The sequence below is a fragment of the Rutilus rutilus genome (assembly GCF_951802725.1).
Source record: "Rutilus rutilus genome assembly, chromosome: 14".
NCBI classification, from domain to species: domain Eukaryota; kingdom Metazoa; phylum Chordata; class Actinopteri; order Cypriniformes; family Leuciscidae; genus Rutilus; species Rutilus rutilus.
The window spans coordinates 23844657-23866316 of record NC_140219.1 but is presented as its reverse complement, the minus strand read 5'-3'; the positions used below and the strand labels follow the sequence as shown (position 1 = coordinate 23866316).

The following is a 21660-nucleotide window of genomic DNA, read 5'->3' as shown; positions in this document are numbered from 1 at the left end:
AAAAAATAAAAAAAAAAAACTGGATAACTTCTGAGTCTGTTATTAAGGTTTTAATACAACATTTATATATATATATATGATAATATATAATATGATATGATATTTCCAATAATATGATTGGAAATCAGCTAAGCAATGAGAAACCGTTACCTAGCTTTAAGCTCTTAGCGTATGAATGATTAACTTCTATATAGCTGATAAGCACAAATGCATGTTAGTGCAGTGCCATGAAGAGAGACTGGAGAGATTGTATCACTGTTGCCAGGCAACGCGCTGATGATGGAGGACCATTGCGACGTTCTCGGGTGTCAAGTCAAAGAGCCCAGCGTTAGCTGTGAGCTGCTATCCAGTCAGATAAACAACCACGGCCATCTCATGAGGGACTGCACTGACCACGAAACAGACTGAAGACATTCAGCACTCGACTTGAGGCTTTAAGCTACCGTTAACGTAAATTAAAAAAATACCTGAGTCTTACAAAACATGCACGAAAATAATGTAGCAAGCTAACTTTAGCCAACTGCCTAGCGCGAAACTGCTCAGTTATGGACTGTGAAGGGTAAGTGTGTGTTGTAACGGCAAAAAAGAGATGTATTTAATTAAATGTTTTTGGTAAAGAGGAAACCGACGTGATATGTAACAGATAAAGTTGTTATTTGTACCGTGAAACGAACTGGGGAACGCGTTTTATTTTACTGTTACCACTATTTGTAGCAGCTAAATTGCTAGCGGTGTGTTGTGCATTCACTTAACATCGAATTCAGCAGCGAACATTTTAACATGATACTTCATGTTTAAGTTTAATATATGAGAATTGAATGAAACATATTCGTAAACGTGTGAAATATTGCTGTGCTAGAAGCTGACGAGACATTCAAACTAGTAATCTCGTGCTAATCGTCTCGTGCGGTAACTTGATTATCGATGCACTGATGTGGTCAATATCTTTTATCATCCCGTATCATCAAAATGGTAGGTGCAGTGAAGCTGTCATACGAAAATAGTAAAGTTAGTTTGTGTTAAGAGCAAATGATCCGTTATTTTAGAGTTTAATGGTGGTAGAACATTAGTGTAATTAAACATTAGTTGCAGAGATATTTTTGTTTCATTTATTAGATATGGAGTCCCTTGTCCTCTGCCTAGTTTGGATTCGCAGGAGGATGCCAAAGACCCAGGGTTGCACACCATCAGCCACACACACATGAGGAAAGCCTTTCGTCTAATGAATGACTTGAGAAGGTTGGTGAACCTACTCAGCACCTCATGTTATTCAGCTAACCACCACAGTCATTGATGGGGAGATTTTCAATCAGAGGTTAAAGGGTTAGTTCACCCAATAAATAAAAGTATCCCATATTTTACTCACCCTCAAGCCATCCTAGGTGTATATGACTTTATTCTTTCAGCCAAACACAATTGGAGTTGTATAAAAAAATACCCCGGCATCCAAACTCTTCTGCCAGCACTAGACTCGTTACCTGAAGTCAGTGATTCTAGTTTATAAAGTTAGAAATATGGATATTTTCCTTACAAAAACGCACCACCTTTATTTACACAGTGGAGCTGTATGGATTACTTTTATGAAGGATGGATGTGCTTTTTTGGGCTTCAAATTCTAGGGTACCATTATGAAGCTCGAAAGAGCCAGGACATTTTTTATTATAACTCTGATTGTGTTTGGCTGAAAGAAGAAAGTCATATACACACAGACATAGGATGGCTTGATGGTGAGTACATTATGGGATAATTTTTAGGTGAACTAACCCTTTAACTTGTATGGATGTATTCTTAAACATCAAGTTTGGTTTCTCACAAAATCCAAAATTTGGTTATGGTCTTGAAGTTGTCTGTGTTTTTATTTTATTTATTGTTTTATTGTCACACAATGTAACTATATTATCCTATATTATCACCCACCTTTTTATATAAAGTTTAATATAGGCTACAAGTATACCCAACTTTATCCTCATACGTAGGCTTACAGTATACACACGTATGCCTACTATATGGCATATTTCAACTGCTTCATTGCTAGTATTGTCGCAAAATGTAAACTATATTATCGCCCAGCTCTAATCTGCTAAATGTGACTATGAGGCATGACGATATGAAAGTATTATTACATTAACATATTCTGTAACACTGCTTTAAAACATTTTGTATTGTGAAAAGTGCTAAATCTGACTTAAGGCCCGTTCACACCAAGCACGATAACTATAAAGATAAAGATAAAGATATAATTCTAAAAATCGTTCTCCATATTAAAGAATAACAGAGTTCACACCACAACTATAACGATAAAGATATGAGGAACGATATCGTTGGGATCAGTTTCAGAACGATTTTTTTCCAGCTGTCGAACGATAAAACACTGACAGCCAATCAGCATCCACTCTAATTTAAAGGTCTCGCGCATTTAAAATGGATCTGGATCATCCGGGCGCGCGCGTGCTTAGAATAAAAAGACCGTTATCGGTCGTTGGTGTGGACGCATATATAGTTATCTTTATCGTTATCTTTATAGTTATCGTGCTTGGTGTGAACGGGCCTTAAGAGTTAATTATCGATTGCGTATGTTGCATGTCCACAAGACATCTCTGTCGTGAGTCTAAGTAGATCATAAAGACCATTGGTGCCAATGGTTTCTACAACCTATGTAGGCTTATGATATATTTGGGAGAAACAGCCCTGGTCCAGATCCTCAGTTTTCTTTTCTTTTTAATCACAGTAGGAGGATGCTTTGTGACGTTCTGCTGGTGGCGGGTGAAGTGGAGGTACCAGCACACAGAGTAGTGTTAGCGTCCTGCAGTCCTTACTTCTGCGCCATGTTCACAGGTACTCTACATATACACATCCTAATGCTTTTCATACATTGATGGGAGCAACATGTCCCCCTCTGCACACTGATGTTCTCTAATACTTAAGCAATGTAGGATCTATGATTATGATTTAGGAATTAAAAAAATGTTCATCGTTCAAAACTGGAAAACACAAAAGATACTTTGAAGAATGTTTTGCTGCCCATTGATGTCTTTTATGTTCCACAGACAAAAGAAAGTCATACAGGTTTGGAATAACATTGAGGGTGAATAAAGGATGATCATTAACATTTTTGGGTGAACTAACCCTTTATTGAAGACTGACACTTAATTGTTTACAAGGTATTTGAAGCTATATGAGTGACATTAGGTGATACAAAGTGTCCCTGCTTAAAAACATTATGATGGTCATTCTTGCTTATTAAAGTCTCATTTTCAACAGTTATTATTTTTAGATCTTTGATTGAGAGTTTGCTGGATCTGTATGTGTAATGCTCATGCTCTCTGATTCTGGATTGTGATTGATGTGTCCAGGTGACATGAGTGAAAGCAAGGCTCACCATGTCGAGATCAGGGATGTTGATGGACAGACGCTCTTGAAGCTGGTGGATTATATTTACACCGCTGAGATCGAAGTGTCTGAGGATAACGTTCAGGTAAGTCAAGGCACATGAATGTACTGTACTGTAGCTCTTTGTGTAAAGGCGGATTTCACTCTCTGCCTCTGGTTCTTGTGGCTCTGTTGTGAGTGCTGAGAGGAAGGGCATTTCCTCTCATTATTAGCACAGGAAATGAGCAGAGAGGGAGAGGAAGTTTTCTGTGGTGTGCACTTTGGCCTTTTTCTTGGAGCTCTATTGTCCCAGTATATTTTGTTGTTTGTGTCTGGGCCTTTTGTTTAGATGTACAGTATACAGCAGAGGAAAACAGATGATCTGAGAAGCTTCATGCCAGTTGTGCTGGAGCAGTGTGAAGTGGCCTAGTTTTTGGAGAGGATGGGCAGATGCTCCAGTGGGGGTAGCGGCTGTTTATGGCTTAGTTGGTCCATTGAGAATTTAACAATGTCATTCAGTGCAGTGATTCACCCTATTTTAAATTTCCCTATAAGCCATTTCTAGGAAGAAAGTGGCCATTGAATTAGACAAGAGCATCTGCACATTGTTCTTCCCTGTGGCCGTTGCTTTTGTTAAATAGCTGATGCTCTGTTAGATACATTTATTTTCATTGTTCACCACCATTTTAATTCATATAATTCATTCAGTATATAATTAGATGTGGAGACACTACCTTAAACTCTTTTGCAATTACTAATAATTAGATCTCTGTTAGAATACATTTTTTACCAATATAAATATTAAGTAAATTGTAATCCATTTTAATAGCTGTTGTTTACTTAATGAATCGTTACTGGAAAGAGAGAGAGAGATATATAATGGTTCAAATACAAACTATAGGCTAGGTATTAGTGTATCTCTATTTAGTATGTACACTACTGTCCAAAAGTTTGGGTCAGTAAGATTTCATTAGATTTTTTAAAGCTAGTATATTTTTTTCAGCAATGATGCATTAAATTGATCAAAATGTTGTTTTTAATAAAACCTTTTATTAATCAAAGAATCCTGATTATTTTTTATCAAAGTTTCCACAAAATTATTAAGCAGCACAACTGATTTCAACATTGATAAGAATAAGAAATGTTTCTTGAGCAGCAGATCAGTATATTAGAATGATTTCTGAAGTTTCTTACTTTATCTGTGTAGATTTCTTGAGTTAATACCAATGTCTGGTCAACAATTTTTTTTTGACGTGTCGATTTATATTTATTACCCCCACTGTTTTATTACCGTATATGGGTCAATGACGTGACGGGTCATTTTTTTGCCCAAAGGCCTTAATAATAATAATAAAAAAACAAATATATAACATCCAAAGTATGTAAGGTAGTACAACTTGATCTCTTTTACTGAATCCAAAAGGTTTTAATTATATTTTACTACATATAAAGGTATTTTAAAGATTTTGAAGTGTCAAAAGGTCATTCGGTAAAACCGATATAGTAAATATTTAAATGGAATAATATTGTTTTTAATAACTAAAGGAACTACAATAATACAAATATAAAGCAGATAAGGCTCTTTTTTTTTACTTTTCTCCTTTCCCTGTGCAGTGTTTTACTTGAATATGTTGGAGTGTTTAGAGTAGTCCAATAAATGATTACATTTATGAGATCAGTGATAATTTTATTTAATATTTCTTCTGTGGTACACACTATATACTATCTCAACATCAATGTCAAATCAGTTTTTAACTTTCAAATCAGTGGTTAAACCGAATGACTTTTTTGGTGACAAATTTTTTCCATCTTGTAAAAAATGACACAAAACAGTGTTAATTGATTGTACAAACCACAAAATCTTATTGTTAACACCTAGGCAAACTAAAAAATGGTTTCAAATATAGTTATATCTCCATTCTATTTTTTTTACACTTTTAAAAACCTTATTCGTCAATGACCCATATACAACTGTATAAATATAAATATGTACGTACAGTACATCAGAGTTATTATTGCCCAATGGTAGTATAAACACCAAAGAATAAAAACAGGTAGATAGTAGTTAAAAAAAAAAAAAAGTTATTGTGCCTGTAGCATCTGTAGATCTGTAGCATCTCTCTGAGGGGATAAGTGCAAACACGCTGTGGCCTGGTTGAGAGGGGTCCGTGATGATATTACCTTCCCCTAGACCTATACTGGTTAGTCATCATGAATCTGGTTCACAGGCTGGCTGGTCACCTCATGTATAGTGTGTGTGATGTGTTTTCATCTCTTTGTGTTATTCCTGCTGTGTTCAGGTGTTACTCCCAGCTGCCAGCCTGCTGCAGTTGATGGATGTTCGACAGCTTTGCTGTGACTTCCTGCAGACGCAGCTCCATCCCACCAACTGCCTGGGCATCCGAGCATTCGCTGACCTTCACGCCTGCACAGGACTGCTCAACCAGGCCCACGCTTATGCCGGTGAGCTCTCTTCTTTCTTGAGTCATTGTGGGACGGCTAACAGCTAGTCGATTAAGCAACCCTCCAATATGTACTTTTACGTTAAGATCCATTTTTTAAAGATGCTTGCTTGTTTCAAACAGAGCAGCACTTCACAGATGTCATGGTCGGTGAGGAGTTCATGGCCCTCTCCTTGCAGCAGGTGTGCAGTCTGATCTCCAGTGACAAACTGACTGTGTCCACTGAAGAGAAGGTAACGCATTACCCAGCTCATTTACCTTGTTGTTGTCTTTTCTAACTGTTGTCACCTGCATATTGTGCTTCTCGTCACATCACAGAGCCTGTTTTTAGCTCAGCTGTGCATGATTTGTAGACAGCAGACAGTTGATGGTCGGTTTTTACACGTATGCTGGTGTGTGACGCTGAAAGGGACGACAAGCCATCTGTCATTCACACTGCATTAGCTGCTCTTTGCTTACGAGTAACTTGCGTCTCCAGTCTGCGCTCACACACACACACCCACTTGGTGGCAGCTGTCATCTGTCAGATGCCTCAGTGTCATTGCTGTGGCTGAGTTGCAATCATACAATATGCAGAGAAACATATAGTTCACTTTATTCTGGTCTATTACACCCCCAGGTTTTTGAGGCCATGATCGCCTGGATAAAGCACGATAAAGAGGCCCGTTTGGAGCACATGCCTAAGCTCATGGAACATGTTCGGCTGCCCTTGCTATCCAGAGATTACCTGGTTCAGGTATGACTGCTCACAGTTTTTATAGCGAGCTCTCTATATTTGTTGTGATTGCATTTCTGGTTTTCTTTAAGCATTATTTTTAGGATTTAAATGTGTACTTGTACAGATTGTAGAGGAGGAACCCTTAATAAAAAACAACAACACTTGTAAGGACTTTCTCATTGAGGCGATGAAGTACCACCTTTTACCTGCAGACCAGCGGCACCTTATAAAGACTGACAGAACCAGACCGCGCACACCAGTCAGTCTGCCCAAGGTATTCATATATTGCAGATTCACTTCAAACATACAGTACCAGGCAAGTTTGGATGTACTTAGTTCTTTATTATCTCTGCTAACCACAAGCAAGCTCAGGCTGTTCTGTTAAAGACTGTATATATACTAAGATGCTGTACTCGTAATTACAATGAAAAAAGTGCAACACGATAATATGACAGAATAGGTCCCGCTTTCTAAATAAAAGAGCCAATGAGAACAATCCTGAGAATTTCCTCTTATGACTGCACATGAGCATTGGCTGGTCTAGTATGGAAAATAAGTTTTTTAATGCTATTTGAGGGGACAGTTCATGTCACATTGTATTGCTGATTTGAAATAATTGATTTAAATGTGAGTTTGGCAAGCAGTTTTTCCCAGATTTAAGCATATCACCATTCAAGTAGATAGGAGTTGATGGAAATAGCTGTTCGGAGTTGTTGCAAATATGGACACAGAGTGAACTGACTTTCCTTTGGCAGACTCATTGAAAATAGCCAGTTCGAGTCATGGTTTGTGTTGGTCTTAATTTTATCAGCTATTTTTAAATTTAGTCTTAGTCCTGTGTCAAATGTACCTTTTAGTTATCATCATATTTAATAACCTTGTCCTTTTTTTGTTAAGTCAAGTTTTAGTCGACTTAGGCCCGGTTTCACAGACAGGGCTTAGACTAAGCCAGGATTAGACCATAGATCAATTAGGACATTTAAGTAATTTTTATAAACATGCTTAGAAAAAAAACATTACCGATGTGCATCTTAAAACTAAAAAGGCACTGATATATTTTTAAGATCAGTCAGTGCAAGTTTATTTCAGTGGAAACAGCTCAGACTTACATTTTAGTCTAGGACTAGTCTTAAGCCCTGTCTGTGAAACCAGGGGTAAATGTCTGGGAATTTTAGTTCAGTTTTAGTCATTTAGTCACATTTTCGTCATACTGCATATTGGTTAAATTGATAATCCCAATTATTTTGCTCACTTATAATCACAAAGATTGTTGTCATTTAAAGGAATTTATTTTTACGTTTAATCAGAATTATTGCACTTTAACCTATAAGCACAAATCAAGAGAATGTCAACTCATACACATGGTTTATTTTACCTCATCTATTTTTGTGATTTATTATAGGCTATTTATCATATAAATTAACACTCTCTCTACATTATGAAAACTGGTAAAACAAGATACTTGAAAATAAAATGAAAATTGTGAAATTTCTATTAGTAATTCCACATTTTTTTTATTAAAACAACAGTGAAAAAAGTTTTGTATTGTCACATAGAGGTTGCGTAAGTGCATTTATTAAGGAGCTTCAATCGCAAACAATTTAGTCGAGATCCATGTTTGGATTTATTACAGTTCATCACTGAGAAGGTTTGATTGCGAACAGCGCAAGAAGCTTGTGAAGGAACACAGACGGACTGAATAACACTTTAATTTGAGCAGAATATCTCAAATGTAGATCACTGAAATCCAGATGTTTTCAAATCATCCATGCTTCATCCGCAGAGTGCACACTGGGCATGGTTGCCAGATTTCAAATATTATGTAAAACACCAGGCAGATAATGTATCTTTTTAACAGAAAAGCTAGGATTGGGGTATTTAAAATCTTGACGTTGGTAACCGCAAACATGAACGCCCGTAGGTAGAGGTGTAACGATACACTCATGTCACGGTTCGATACATATCACGATACTGAACTCGCGATACGATATTATTGCGATACTCCAAGACATATGGTAAAAAAGGTTAACAAAAAATGTACTGTTGATGCTAAATTTGGTATTACATTGTAGGTGTAAATGAATAGGCTTGGACTTGGTACTGATAACCTAATGCACAGGACAATGGTGACACCAGAATAAAAATATTCATGATTCTGAAGCTGAAAATACAGAATATTTTAGACGAACATCTGACTAGATATATTTAAAATAATGTAGGCCCCTTTTACTGGTATAACATAAGACATTTGGCATTATCAGGACCCACAAATATTCCCCCATTGCATTATTATACATTATATTCAACATTATATAGCAGTTTAATGTAGTACTGACACTAAAACTCTGTAAACTTGAATTTTTTCCTCACACAGTAATTTTTATTTTGGGTGAACTATACACAATACACATTGTCACTATCCACGATACAAACTGATGCATTTTGGTATTGCGATATATTGTGACACGATATATTGTTACACCCCTACCCATAAGGGCTTGTTGAAAACAATATTTTGTCTCCTTTTTTTTATCAGCTAAAAAAACAAATAGAGAGTTTGGGAAAGTTTTTTTCTTTTCTTCTTTTTTTAACTAAATTTTAGTCTCATCTTTTTGTTCAACGATATTCCATGTTGATATAGTCACAGTTATCGTTTGATGACATTGGTGTTGTCTTGTCATCATCTTATTCATGGAAAAAAAGTTGTTGACGAAGATTTTTCATCATAGATTTAGTTAACGAAATGAACACTAGTTTGTGTACTGAACTAACGTCGCATTCAGGGTTTGAAATGAACTCACCAGCAAATTTGGCTACTACATTTTTAAGTTACCAGCCATTCAGAACTACTAGCCAAAAGAAAATCATCAGAAGTATTTTCTGATGTAAGAAAACCAAATAACCAGATTATCAAAATCACGGCTTCGATTTAAATAAATATATCTCGCCGGTATCGCACACCAGACTTGTCATTCTGTGCTCGTGTTCTCAAGTTCAAGGCGGCAGTCCAAAACAATGAACCAAATCACTTTAAGAATGAAACTGTTGATTAAGAGATAAGACTACATTTTACATTTTTTATTAATTTTTGACAATTTTAGTCACAGTCTGAAGCCCTTGTGGAATTTGACTTTCTTGTGAAGATAGTGAGGTAGACGGATTGATTTTTGTTGCGAATCTTGCAGGTGATGATGGTCGTAGGGGGTCAGGCACCTAAAGCCATCCGCAGTGTGGAGTGCTATGACTTTCAAGAGGACCGCTGGTACCAGGTGGCTGACTTACCCTCCAGACGCTGTCGAGCAGGTTGCTCTCTGTTCTGCTCCTCATCTCTCGATGTGTGCTCTTCTCTGGGTTCTCACTCTCTGTCTGTGTGTCTCATTTAGGTGTGGTGTATATGGCCGGTAAGGTGTACGCTGTGGGGGGGTTTAACGGCTCTCTGCGTGTCCGGACGGTGGATGTGTATGATGGGCTGAAGGATCAGTGGAGCTCCGTCCCCAGCATGCAGGAGCGCCGCAGCACTTTAGGAGCGGCTGTACTGGGAGACCTGCTGTATGCTGTCGGGGGCTTTGATGGGAGTACAGGTATATCTTTGAAAAATCTATCTCAGGATTATTCATACACTACTAGTATTAGTATTAGTTTTTTTTAAAGAAAGAAATAATTGTATTCAGCAAGGAGGCAAAAGTGACGGTAAAGGCATTTACAACCATACAAAATATTTCTATTTCAAATATGATCCATATATAAATATTAAGCGGCACAACTGTTTTCAACATTGATAGTAGTAAAAAAATAAATAATGTTTTTGGTGTTTGAGCAGCAAATTAGCATATTCAAATAATTTCCGAATGATCATGGGAGACTGAAAACTGGAGCTTTGTCATCACAGAAATAAATTACATTATATTAAAATAGAAATAATTTTTTTTTTTAAATTGTATTATTTTACAATATGACTATTTTTACTGTTGATCAAATAAATGCAGCCTTGATGAGCATAAGAGACTTCTTTTGAATGGTAGTGTATTTTTTATTATTTTTACTATATTTTTTTTACATTTTGGCGGTTGTCGTTAACATGACTTAGCACATGCACAACCAGCCTCATTTGCATCCCTGTTTCACTGACGCTTTGAATGGCTGATGAATGTATCTCCGTCTCTCTGCAGGTCTGTCGTCAGTGGAGGTGTATAACCCCAAGGCTAATGAATGGATGTTTGTGGCTCCCATGAACACCAGGCGTAGCAGTGTTGGGGTGGGCGTAGTTGACGGTGAGCATTTTGAGTACATGTGTGTTGAGCAATCTTCTCATCATATTGAGGCATGCAACAATAAAATGTTTTAAAGGGATACTCCACTTTAAAATAAAAAAAATTCTGTCATCATATACTCAACCCTCATGTTGTTTCAATCCTTTATGAATTTCTTTCTTCTGCTGAACAGAAAGGAAGATATTTAGAAGAATATCAGTAACCAGACAGTTTCTGGTCTCATTGACTTCCATAGTAGGAAAATATAAAATATATACTATGGAAGTCAATGAGACCAGAAACTGTCTGGTTACTGATATTCTTCTAAATATCTTCCTTTCTGTTCAGCAGACACATTCATTTCACACAATGTGTCTGATGATTGTACAGGAAAGCTTTATGCTGTTGGAGGTTATGATGGAGCGTCTCGGCAGTGTTTGAGTACTGTAGAGGAGTTTAACCCAGTCAGTAATAAGTGGTGCTATGTGGCGGACATGAGCACTAGACGCAGTGGAGCTGGTTAGTTCCTCTTTGGACATGATTTTAAAAACATTGGGCTCACTTCTATTCATTCTTACAGTTGGCATCTCTATGTATTCACTGGGTGTGATGTGATTGTGTCTGTGTGTACAGGTGTTGGAGTGCTCAGTGGACAGCTGTATGCTGCAGGTGGACATGATGGTCCTCTGGTGAGGAAGAGTGTGGAGGTTTATGACCCTGCCTCTAACACCTGGAGCCAGGTGTGTGACATGAACATGTGCCGAAGAAACGCAGGTGAGTAACCGGAAAAGAGACAGCAGGGCTCGTATTTACACAGAAGCTCACAAAAATGCATTTACACAGCAAAATTACAATAATGTTGTGAGATTGATGTTTTAAAGAATTATTTGGATATACAAATATGAAATGTTGGAAAAATTGACACGCTACATGTACATGATATTCAAACATTTCAAAGTTTCACATGCTACTACTTTTTTCTTTTCTTTAACAACTCTCTAACAAGGCTGTAGTTAATTTGATATTTTGTTATGCCACTTACATTTGTCTGTTTATAGTGTGAATAGTTTGTGGATGCATATTAATGTTTATCAACAAAATTTACTCCTAAAATGTGAGATATGGGAAAGAGGCTAAATCGTCTCCCCCCACTTATAACACAGTCATTCTTTTAAAACCTGATCTCGTGCTTTAATAACAGTTATACACATTTTCTGCCCACTTTTTCATTATCTCCAAATACAAGATTATTGTAATATGTAATGAGAACATTTGGTTTAACCCCTGATAAACAACTGTATGATCATCTTTCAATTTAGTACTTTTAAAGGGGTCATATAATGCCATTTTTGTACAAGCTAATATGATTCTTTAGGGTCTAAATTAAAAGTTTGTAATATACTTGTAATATACTAAATTCTCATTAGTACTGTAAGAAAACACAAATTTTACCTGGTCAAAACCAGCTCTGTTTTCAGCACGCCGTTTAAGTGCATGTGTCTTTAAATGATAATGAGCTTTGCTCACCCCGCCCCTCTGTTCTGTGCGTACACCGTTTTTAATAATAACACAATAACCATAACACATTGTTCATTATAAATGTGGGATTATGAATTATATTGAGAACGTCGTACACAGAAAACATGCCGTAATGTACCTGAGTGTAAAAATAGCCGCATTCATCGTGAAGCGTGCTAGCGATTTGCAAAGATTAATATAAATATTCATATAAAGGTTAATAAAACGTTACACTCACTTCTTCTTCTGGAGGTGCAGCAGGAACACGAATAGTTGGTACCGATCCTTTTTTCAGGAGCAGCTTCTTAGCAAAACCAGCTTTATACTGACCCTCGTTTGTAAAGCAGTCTGGTGTGTGAAATGATTCGAGCAAACATGAAAGCATTAACGTTGATCGTGGGGAATATTCCCTTCGAAAACAAAACTCAGCCACTGCGTCTTCAGCGGTTCGGCTTTAGGAACATCAAAATGACTGCTGTGTTCCTTATTACACCCAAGAACAGAACACCACAATCTCTTAGATGCCATTCTGCTCTGCAACAACAATGACGCGCGGACTATGATGATTGACAGCTCGCTCACGAGCGAGGGCGGGTCTGTGTTGAAACGCTGCTGTCAATCAACAATCATGGGGGGGCGTCCGACCGTGTGACGTCACTAGGTCGAACGGCTTGATTTGAGAGATTGGAAAACATATAAGAAGATTAAAAAAAAACACTGGATGGATTTTTATCATTATATGATGGTTGTGTACAGGCACTGCCAACACACATTTCAGCACAATCAACTTGTAAAAGTGCATGTACCATTATATGACCCCTTTAACAATCAGTTCATTCAATACCAAACAATGCAAGAAACATGTTTCAAATCACCCTTGTTACTGAAATAATTACAGTGATAAAAGTTTGATAGTACGAACATTATGAAAGTCAGTTATGGTGAATAAAATGTTTAGTGAAAAGGTTACTTTGTGATTTTGTGTATTGTACTAACACAACTGAAAATATGCTGAAATGTTTTGAAAAGAAGTGCACTTTTGATGATCTGTTTGATGAAGAGTTTTAGTCGAAAATTTGAATTGAATAAGGTTTAGTAGTTTTGACACATTTTCAAATTTGGGATCCTATACCAAAAATCTCTGGTGAACGAATGTTTTATAAGGGCTGAAGCGACTGAAGAAAATGGTTTTATATTTTTCCTGTTGTGAATGTTAAAAAACATTTCAAGACCATTGAAATCATTGTTTTTTTTTAAAGGAAGAGCAGGAAAGGCCTGCAGTTCTGAGTTGTGTGTGTTTGTCTCTAGGAGTGTGTGCCATTAACGGTTTACTGTACGTGATCGGGGGAGACGACGGGTCGTGCAACCTTTCCTCTGTAGAATACTACGACCCTGCTGCTGATAAATGGAGTCTCATCCCCACCAACATGAGCAATGGCCGCAGCTACGCAGGTCTGTTTCACTCTCTACAACCTCCATATAGGCCTACAACTAATCTAAACTAAACCGCTGTCTTGTCTATTTCAGGGGTGTCAGTTATTGACAAGTCATTATGACTAAAAGTCCTGGGCGGCAGGCCGAGGACTGAGCTGTGACCGGCAGATGGTGATTTAAGGCACAATCCAGATGTTGACAGGTGCTTGAAGCTCTCAAAGCCTGACTGCCTCACACACACACTTCCAGTCTCCAGAAAGTGCCATTTAGCTCTGTTATTAACAGAGAGGTCACACGGTCGCCCCACACTGTGGGTAACGAGACCTCGTTTATACAGGCCTGACTGGACTGAATCTGCCAGGACTGAATATGCGTGTAAGGGACGACCTCAGGATACGCCCGGTGCGGACCGACTGCAGTGGGGATCTGGCTGTAGTCTATGTGCAGGTGAAGAATGTGCCAATAGAGGCTTCTCTGCCTGCTTTACTACTGACTTACAACACTCTGAACTATGAGACTCGCATAAGATGTCACTGATTCTACAGGCTAACACTAATGCTCATGACACCCTTTAAACTGGATCGGGACTGGATATCACTGACTTCTGTTGTTTTGGTTACAGGGTTACTTACGTATGAGAAGTAATATGGGAACAAGCCCATAAGTTGTTTTAACCAGCTGCTTTCGTGCCATATAGTATTGAGGATGTTAAACTGCTAAACAGAAACCATATAAATCTCACAGGGTCAAGGTGCGGTCACATTAGCGTCATTTCTGCTAAATATCACATACTTGAGGGATGTATGAAGGACTGTTCACACACTTTCAAACCAAGCAGGTCACGGTTACAAAATATGCTTGGAGAATTCCAGATTGCGTGGATTCCTATTGAAATGGCTGGATTTGTCCCATGAAAGTCTGCAGAACGACGTGATCGCACCTTATTGTGCCAAATGTAATTCATAATCACATGGATTATACTGTATGTTAGTTACTTGTACATAAGCTTCTTTTTTTTCATCATGCAGTTTGGTGTGCAATCGTCCATGTTGGACACACAGACTCTTTTGTAATAATAACTCTATATATAGATGCGATCACTGAAATATCAGTGGCTTGGTGTCTCTTTGGTAAAATTGCACTGTTCAACTTAATCAGTACTCAGTAGAGTTCTATTTCAGTCGCAGGTAAATACCAAGACAGCTAATAGTTTTGAAAGGACACCATTTATCCAGTTCTACCATGACATGGGCTGCTGGTTCACTGGGTATTTTGGATCTGTGATTCAACAGAATTGGCCATTTTTGGAGACTGTTTTATTTTATTTTAAAAATATTAAGTCTTCTAATGTTCTATTGAGTTGCAGGCTTTATAATGCTTCACTGATTACAATACTGATCATTGTAAAATGAAAATTAATTTTGTTTGTAATAATAAAGAAGTAACACAACTGACTGCCCACATTCCCAGCTCACACATCACAGATTTTCACAGCAACCTACTTTTTTTAATTTGGATATATATTGATATGAAAGTCATACTATGCATTAAAACATTGCTTATAATGTTTTTGTTGTTCCCAGTGGTTCAGAGCTTATTTTGTGCTATGCCTGGTATAACTGCTGCCCATTGCATTTGATGACTTTAAACATAAATGATCTACAACTCTCAAACTATGACATTCCAAGTGTGGTGCATCAACAATGGATTATGCACGAATGTGGTTTGTGAACCAGGTGTTAATGTATTTCTAAACAAATGTATTAAATTAAGCTTTGTTAAGAGAATTTGATTGCCATGTGGTTTTACTGTGTTGTGACTGCAAGTCTATAAACTGCCACTAGAGGGCAGCGGTCTGTCATGCATCGCCAAGATGGGAGAAGATGAAAGTGAAAATGATCTCGGAGATACTGCATGATGGGTGTGCATTACCGTCGCCACAAATAGGCTACTATTATATTTTATCAGCTGGTCTCCTCTGTTGGACTAAAACTGGATAGGTGGCGCTGTCATATATTTTTAGTTAGGGTCCTAGAAATACGGTCGTGAATATGAAGCCTCGATCCGGTATTGCAGGAATAGACCTTATTCACAGCAGCGCCATCTTTGGATTGCGTAAGTGGATTGTACTGTTATTTATGTTTTTGGATTGTTCTGCTGACGAAACGCTGCAAAAATATATTTTCGAGAAATTTAAGTAGACAAAAAAAACAAAAAAAAAAACACGAGCTGTGGAAAATAAGTAATCTAGGAGCTTTATACAGCGTTTTTTTAATTATTATTATTTATTTATTTTACAGCGGATGCCATTGAAAACACGGTTTAGTATATCCATAGACAGTATAAGAAAGTATATCCCTCACAGCCTCAATTCCTTCCCTTTAAAAATCAAAGATGGCGCTGCTGTGAATCAACATCACAAACCGTCAATGGAGATGCTTTGTTGGGCGTGTTTTATGCAAATGACTAACCTCTGCACGTGGATTTAGGATACTCCAAATTCACTTAACATTAGGGCGATTAAGTACAAATGCATACGCACGTGTTGTTAATTATGCTGCCTTTATCGGAATTATTACAAAATAATCTACGCATTTATTATTGAATGAGACCCACAGTGCGTCCGAAATGCACTGTCTTCTTAGTAGATGCTACATTTGAATTTGAACTACTACGCAACCGCTAAAAAACTATGTATGAATGTGTGCAGTATGAATTTAACACTTACCATGTTGCCGTTATCATGTGACCTACCAGTGTCACCTCGATCGAATGCACACTTCAGAATTTCGAATTCTGTGTATTCGGACATCCTACTCTGTTGGTGTACAGTTTTTCGCATTCTAGTAGTTAAGTATTTGACTTAGGACGAAGCGTCGTTCATCCATGCTTTTTTAATGTTAGGATCACAATGATGGCAATGCAAAGACAGTTTTTCCACAACTTGCCACTTTAAAACATCTTGATTTTGAAATCCTCAGAGGCAACTCTGTCGTTCTGATCCTGTGTTCCCACGTGATATCGGTGGGCGGGGCTAAAGAGGCAATGACGCAGAAGTAGGCGTTGATTTTCTTCTGAGGAGGCGGTCTTTCATCGCACCGTGACATAACAATGTGACAAAATCCAGACTAATCATTTTCTGAACTTGGTTTCAATTAAAGCGAGGAAGTTTTGAGTTCCAAAACTTGCAGTATAGTTTTATAGTACAATGTCCTCAAGTCAAAAGATCAAGAAAAAATGTATTTCTTAATTCGTGACCCCTTTAAAAGTGCTTAGTACAAAATGACTGGCAAGCAATGAAGGGAAGCCTTGTTTTGCCCTCCAGGTGGGTGTCCTTGTAAGGGTGTGACATCTTGCGCAAACTATGACTGGATTTCACCGTAATGGCAAATGTGAGTGTACCTTCTTCTGTGGTGTCATTAGTGAGGTTTTTGCAGCATTTGTCTAATATCTGTAACCCCTACAGGCACAAAAACAGGCATCAACACAAGCAGGCAATAATACTCACAAGCTGTTTATTGAAAATGCACCTACTGTATACAAGAGGCCTCTCATTCCACTGATACAGGCCTCAATGCTAATTTATTGCTTAATTTTCATGGCACAAAAATAGAAATACAAATTTTTGCCATGCAAACCTACTACTGACAAGCTTTTACAAAACAGGACAAAGTAGGTGCTTCACTAATACAGAGAGGAACCACACTGTTTAGATGAACTGCAGGAAGCGAGACGATAAAAAACGAGAGTACAAAATAATGGTCATAAAAAAGGACACCACCACACAGTGAGTGAAAGATGAGCCAGAACGCGTCAAATAAGAACCTGCACTCCCAGTCTTCCCGCGCAAGTAGTGTTTGAAAAATCGAGAAACGCTAGGAAACCAAAAACAAAACTCTGCATTCCCAGAATGCTGTGCAAATAATCTCCATCACCTCCTTCTGTCACGATCACATCTTCTCTTTGAAAGCTGACATTCATAACTATCATACACTTGATAAATATTTCACCTCGACGACAAACCACGAGACCCCCTCAAACCATGCAACACGGTTCATCCCAGAGACCCCATGTAAATCCCGCACCTTCCTTATCTCTCAGATAAGACTTTAGTACTCAGTTGTTGTGCACTTCCCTATCAGTTCAGCTCAATGCCTGCAGGATTTAAGCTGGCAGCTGTAAAGTGACCATGACAGATCAGATGATATGCTGAAGACTCCCAACATGTGGAAGAAAGCCATCCAATGTGTACGCACACATGATTATGACAGCATATACGCAACATCTGGAGTCACGGTGACACTGCAACTTCCTAAAAAGTCCAGTATAGAGTCTGTAGTTATGTAGTTGAAGAGGTTCTTCTAACTTGCAGCATTACTGGTCATGACAAGATGCTTAGTTGAATGTGTACACACTGGCAAACCATGAGTCTAGGAGGTGAGAAAAACTGATAAGGACACATTAACATATATAAAAAAACAAACTCCATCTATTCATACTATCTATAGTGTCAGAAATGATCTACCATGTACCACTGTGATCTAATATTGAAAAACCGTTTGTCCGTTTGGCATATATTCGCTTTCATCGCAGCAGCCTTTAGTCAAATGTATATTACAGGTGTGAACATACTAATAGAGCAGACATACAGATGTGTCATTTACATGTGAATCAGGAAGAGTGTGACAGTTCAGCTGGAGTTGCTTTTGTCAGTCTGATCAAGTGATCCGTCATTACGGAAAAAAAAACACAAAAAAACAAGAGCACCAGCTTGATACAGGAGTCCTCTGATTTGTAACCAAAAGGCGAGGGGGGCGAACAACCTTATTTGATAATTCACTGTGCCGACAAGTCTTAAATCAAGAAAAACACTGAAATATTTATGCCTACATACAATATTATATAGATATGTACAAGTATACATACACAGAACCCAAATCAAACCCTCAAATAGCATAAAGACCCCCATGAATTAGGGAGAGGAGGAGTATGATGTGGGTGTTTGAAATATGATGACCATCTCTGTGGTCTGAGGAAGAGTTCAGTGCTTGATGTCCACATACACATACTGATGGCCATCACTCAGTCCTTTGTGGATTCTCAGTATGAGAAAGCTCAGTCAATGTAAAAGAAAAACAAAAGTCTGAATATCAAACTCAGGGGAGGGAAATAATCTCATTCTTCCAGTATGTTACTTTTTTTAGATGACAAGTACAAGGGTTTCATCTTCTTCAGCGGCTGAGTGAGGAGGAACGACAGTGGAAGTTGATGGACTACAGTCAAGATGGTTGGGCCGTTGGTTGGCCCGGCCTGATCTGATTGGCTCCTGGAACTGGGCGCTTTAGATGGACTTGGATGAATCCTGCTTACTGATGAGGACCTCCAGAAGCCGCAGTTTGGCTTTAATGCGCTTGTACTCCTTGTATTCGTCCATCATAGGCATGCGATCTTCCTTCTGAACATTCCTGTGGGGAAAAAAAACAACATTTTGGTTGAGAGCAAAGCTGACATGATGCTTTCGTCCAACATAAACCTTTTTGTGTGTGTAATGAGAAGTCTTTAATTTGGTAACACTATTTTACGGTGTCATGTTTACATATGTTACATGCAGTGTACGAGACAAATGTTACAGTTGTTACTGCAAACAATGTCAGAGGAGACTGAAACTATCATGGCAGTTTCTGATTACTTGTGGAAGAAGAAACCTACAACAACCAAAGTTAAACGAAACAAAAACACTTAAACATTTTAAATTCCTTTCTGTTTTCCAATGCCACTGATTTAGTTTCAGGGCAAACAATATCAGCAAAATTGTGTTTAATCAGTGTCTTCAAAATCTTGGTTGAAAGTGTTTTTTTTAAATCTTGATTAATCACATAATCAAGTGAAAATAAGCATACGCCATTTATCTTGTTTAACATGTTCATTTTGTCATCATTTGCTATATTCAGCAAAATAAACCATCAGATTGAAGAGTGATTCTCACAAAAACATATTTTCAGAAAGCTTTCATTCAAGGTAAATTTAGGTGTATTTCCAAAAAAGGACACTTGGAGAATCCAAAAGGACAACAAATAACCAAATGATATAAGGAGTCCATACAATTCATCATATATCCAGTGCAACAGCAAAGAGCTCGTTTACAGTTTTGGACAAGTCAAGTTGATACCAAACCACATGGAGATGCCAAAAAAACTAAAACAACTGCCACAATGTGAATGTATTGAAATGTATCTGTGGATATATTATATACAACGTCAAGAAAGTGCACATGCACGGATTGTTTACGCATCAATATAACAGACTCGCGCATGATTACTGTACAACTCCTGTACGCCACCGCAATTGTTACATGCGTGTGTTTTGGTTCTGGTTTGCTTGTGCCTGCCAGTTTCTCGGTTTGTTTGATTAATCTTCTCGTTCACCCGTGTTCTCAATAATTATCTTGTTAGCTCTTTAGTTTGCTCTGTGTATTTAAGCCCTCAGTTTGAGTTAGTTTCCCTGTCCGGTATTGTTTGTTAATATGTAGTTTTGACTATTTCTCCTGTTATTAAAAAAAAACCCTGTTATTTCTCCGACTCATGCGTGTATTACTACACGTGACCGAATACCGAACCTAAACGGTTTATTATATCACCATTTTTCTTCCCTTTTTTTCTTTGTTTTTACCCCTTGTATGGACCGCTCGATGGTGTTCTTAGACCCCAATGGCTCCTTCCAGGCAGCTAACCCTAACCTCAACCTTAAACCTACCCATCCCCTCGCTGCCTGGAAGGCGCCGTTGGGGGCTAAAAACACCAAACATCGCATGGACCTGCCAGCTGTTCAGCTGCTCTGCCTAGAGCAGGGAGACTGTCCGCTGGAACACATGGGACTTTCTACATCTAGTGTGCCAAACGCACTTCCCCCTAAGGCACACATTCCAGTGGACGGTCTTAAGGAAGACTTCGCCGCATTCGTTGAGTGGGTGCTGATGAACAATGATTCTCCATTTACCATCGGCCTGGCTGAGGACCACACCAGCACCGGCCAGTGGAAGGGATTCCCTGGCTCTGCCTCACGCCTCGGAACCCATCGCTCTAGCGCGGCCTGTTGACCCATCGGCTCCTCCCTCCCTCGGCTCCACCAGAAACCATCATCCCTCGTCCCACCGGCTCCGCCTTGGTCAGACATCGTCCTGCCTGCACCTTCGCCTCCGTCTTTGCCTTCGTCCTCAGACCCACCAGCTCGGCATCAGTCTTCAGGTTTCCTGGTTCCACCTCGGATGCCTGTCGCTGCAGCTCCACCTTTGTCTCGAGTGCCAGCAGTGTCACGAGGGCTCTTTGCCTCATCAGCTCCACTCGGGTCTCCATCTCTAACAGCTCCTTCTCCATCAGTCGTCCCCAGGGTGTTGTCTGCCCAGTTTCCAACTTGGCTCCTCCCTCCCTCGACTTCGCCCTAGAGCTTCGTCCTGGCTCGTAGGACTTGGTTTTGTCCCGCCCCGCCCCTCTCCTCGACCTCCCTCCTCAGTTGGACTATTAACGGCATGAGGACGTGCCTTTTCAGGATGGGGCAGACTGTTACATGTATGTGTTTTGGTTCTGTTTTCCCTGTGCCTGTCATCTGACCCATTTCTCAGTTTGTTTGCATAATCATTCCATTCACCTGTGTTCTCAATGATCTTGTTAGCTCCTTAGTTTGCTCTGTGTATTTAAGCCCTCAGTTTGAGTGTTTCCCTGTCTGGTATTCTTTGTGTTGATGCGTAGTTTTGACTATTTCTCCTACGTGCTTTCCTTTTTTATAAAGACTGCGTGTATTACTACACGTGACAGACAGTTTGCGTATCATCTGGCCATATGGCGGTGGGATTTGACATTCTGTTCAGTCTGTATTTCAACGCAACGCAAGCTATTATTTCTGCCATCTCTGA

At 38.7% G+C, this 21660-nt stretch overlaps 2 protein-coding genes across 6 annotated transcripts in view; one reads left to right on the top strand and one right to left on the bottom strand.

Moving 5' to 3' along the window:
- Positions 1-310: 310 nt before the first annotated feature.
- klhl3 (kelch-like family member 3) lies at positions 311-15538 on the top strand. 2 transcript variants are annotated; one of them, XM_084430926.1, is made up of 15 exons: positions 311-559; positions 1117-1239; positions 2729-2835; positions 3354-3475; positions 5670-5832; positions 5955-6064; positions 6451-6567; positions 6674-6823; positions 9735-9852; positions 9933-10130; positions 10719-10820; positions 11190-11318; positions 11433-11573; positions 13626-13769; positions 13845-15538. In XM_084430926.1, exons 1-15 carry the CDS (start codon positions 546-548, stop codon positions 13871-13873), a joined length of 1767 nt encoding a protein of 588 aa, XP_084287052.1. In that variant the 5' UTR covers positions 311-545; the 3' UTR covers positions 13874-15538. The 2 variants fall into 2 exon arrangements, with proteins under 2 accessions (XP_084287052.1, XP_084287053.1); XM_084430927.1 differs by lacking the exons at positions 311-559; positions 1117-1239; positions 2729-2835 and having other exon boundaries at positions 3355-3475; positions 5960-6064.
- A 1714-nt stretch (positions 15539-17252) lies between these two features.
- The window catches only part of fam13b (family with sequence similarity 13 member B), a 40282-nt gene continuing 35874 nt past the window's right edge, over positions 17253-21660 (bottom strand). For all 4 annotated transcript variants that reach the window (XM_084430922.1, XM_084430924.1, XM_084430923.1 and 1 more), the window contains one exon: positions 17253-19216. In XM_084430922.1, the coding sequence (XP_084287048.1) occupies positions 19093-19216 (124 nt within the window). In that variant the 3' untranslated portion in view covers positions 17253-19092. The remainder of the gene's footprint in view (positions 19217-21660) is intronic.

Excerpts from the sequence above, each read along its gene's own strand:
- klhl3 (XM_084430926.1), top strand. Across the intron at positions 10,131-10,718 it reads GGGCTTTGATGGGAGTACAG|GTCTGTCGTCAGTGGAGGTG; the intron begins GTATATCTTTGA and ends GTCTCTCTGCAG. Across the intron at positions 11,574-13,625 it reads CATGTGCCGAAGAAACGCAG|GAGTGTGTGCCATTAACGGT; the intron begins GTGAGTAACCGG and ends GTTTGTCTCTAG.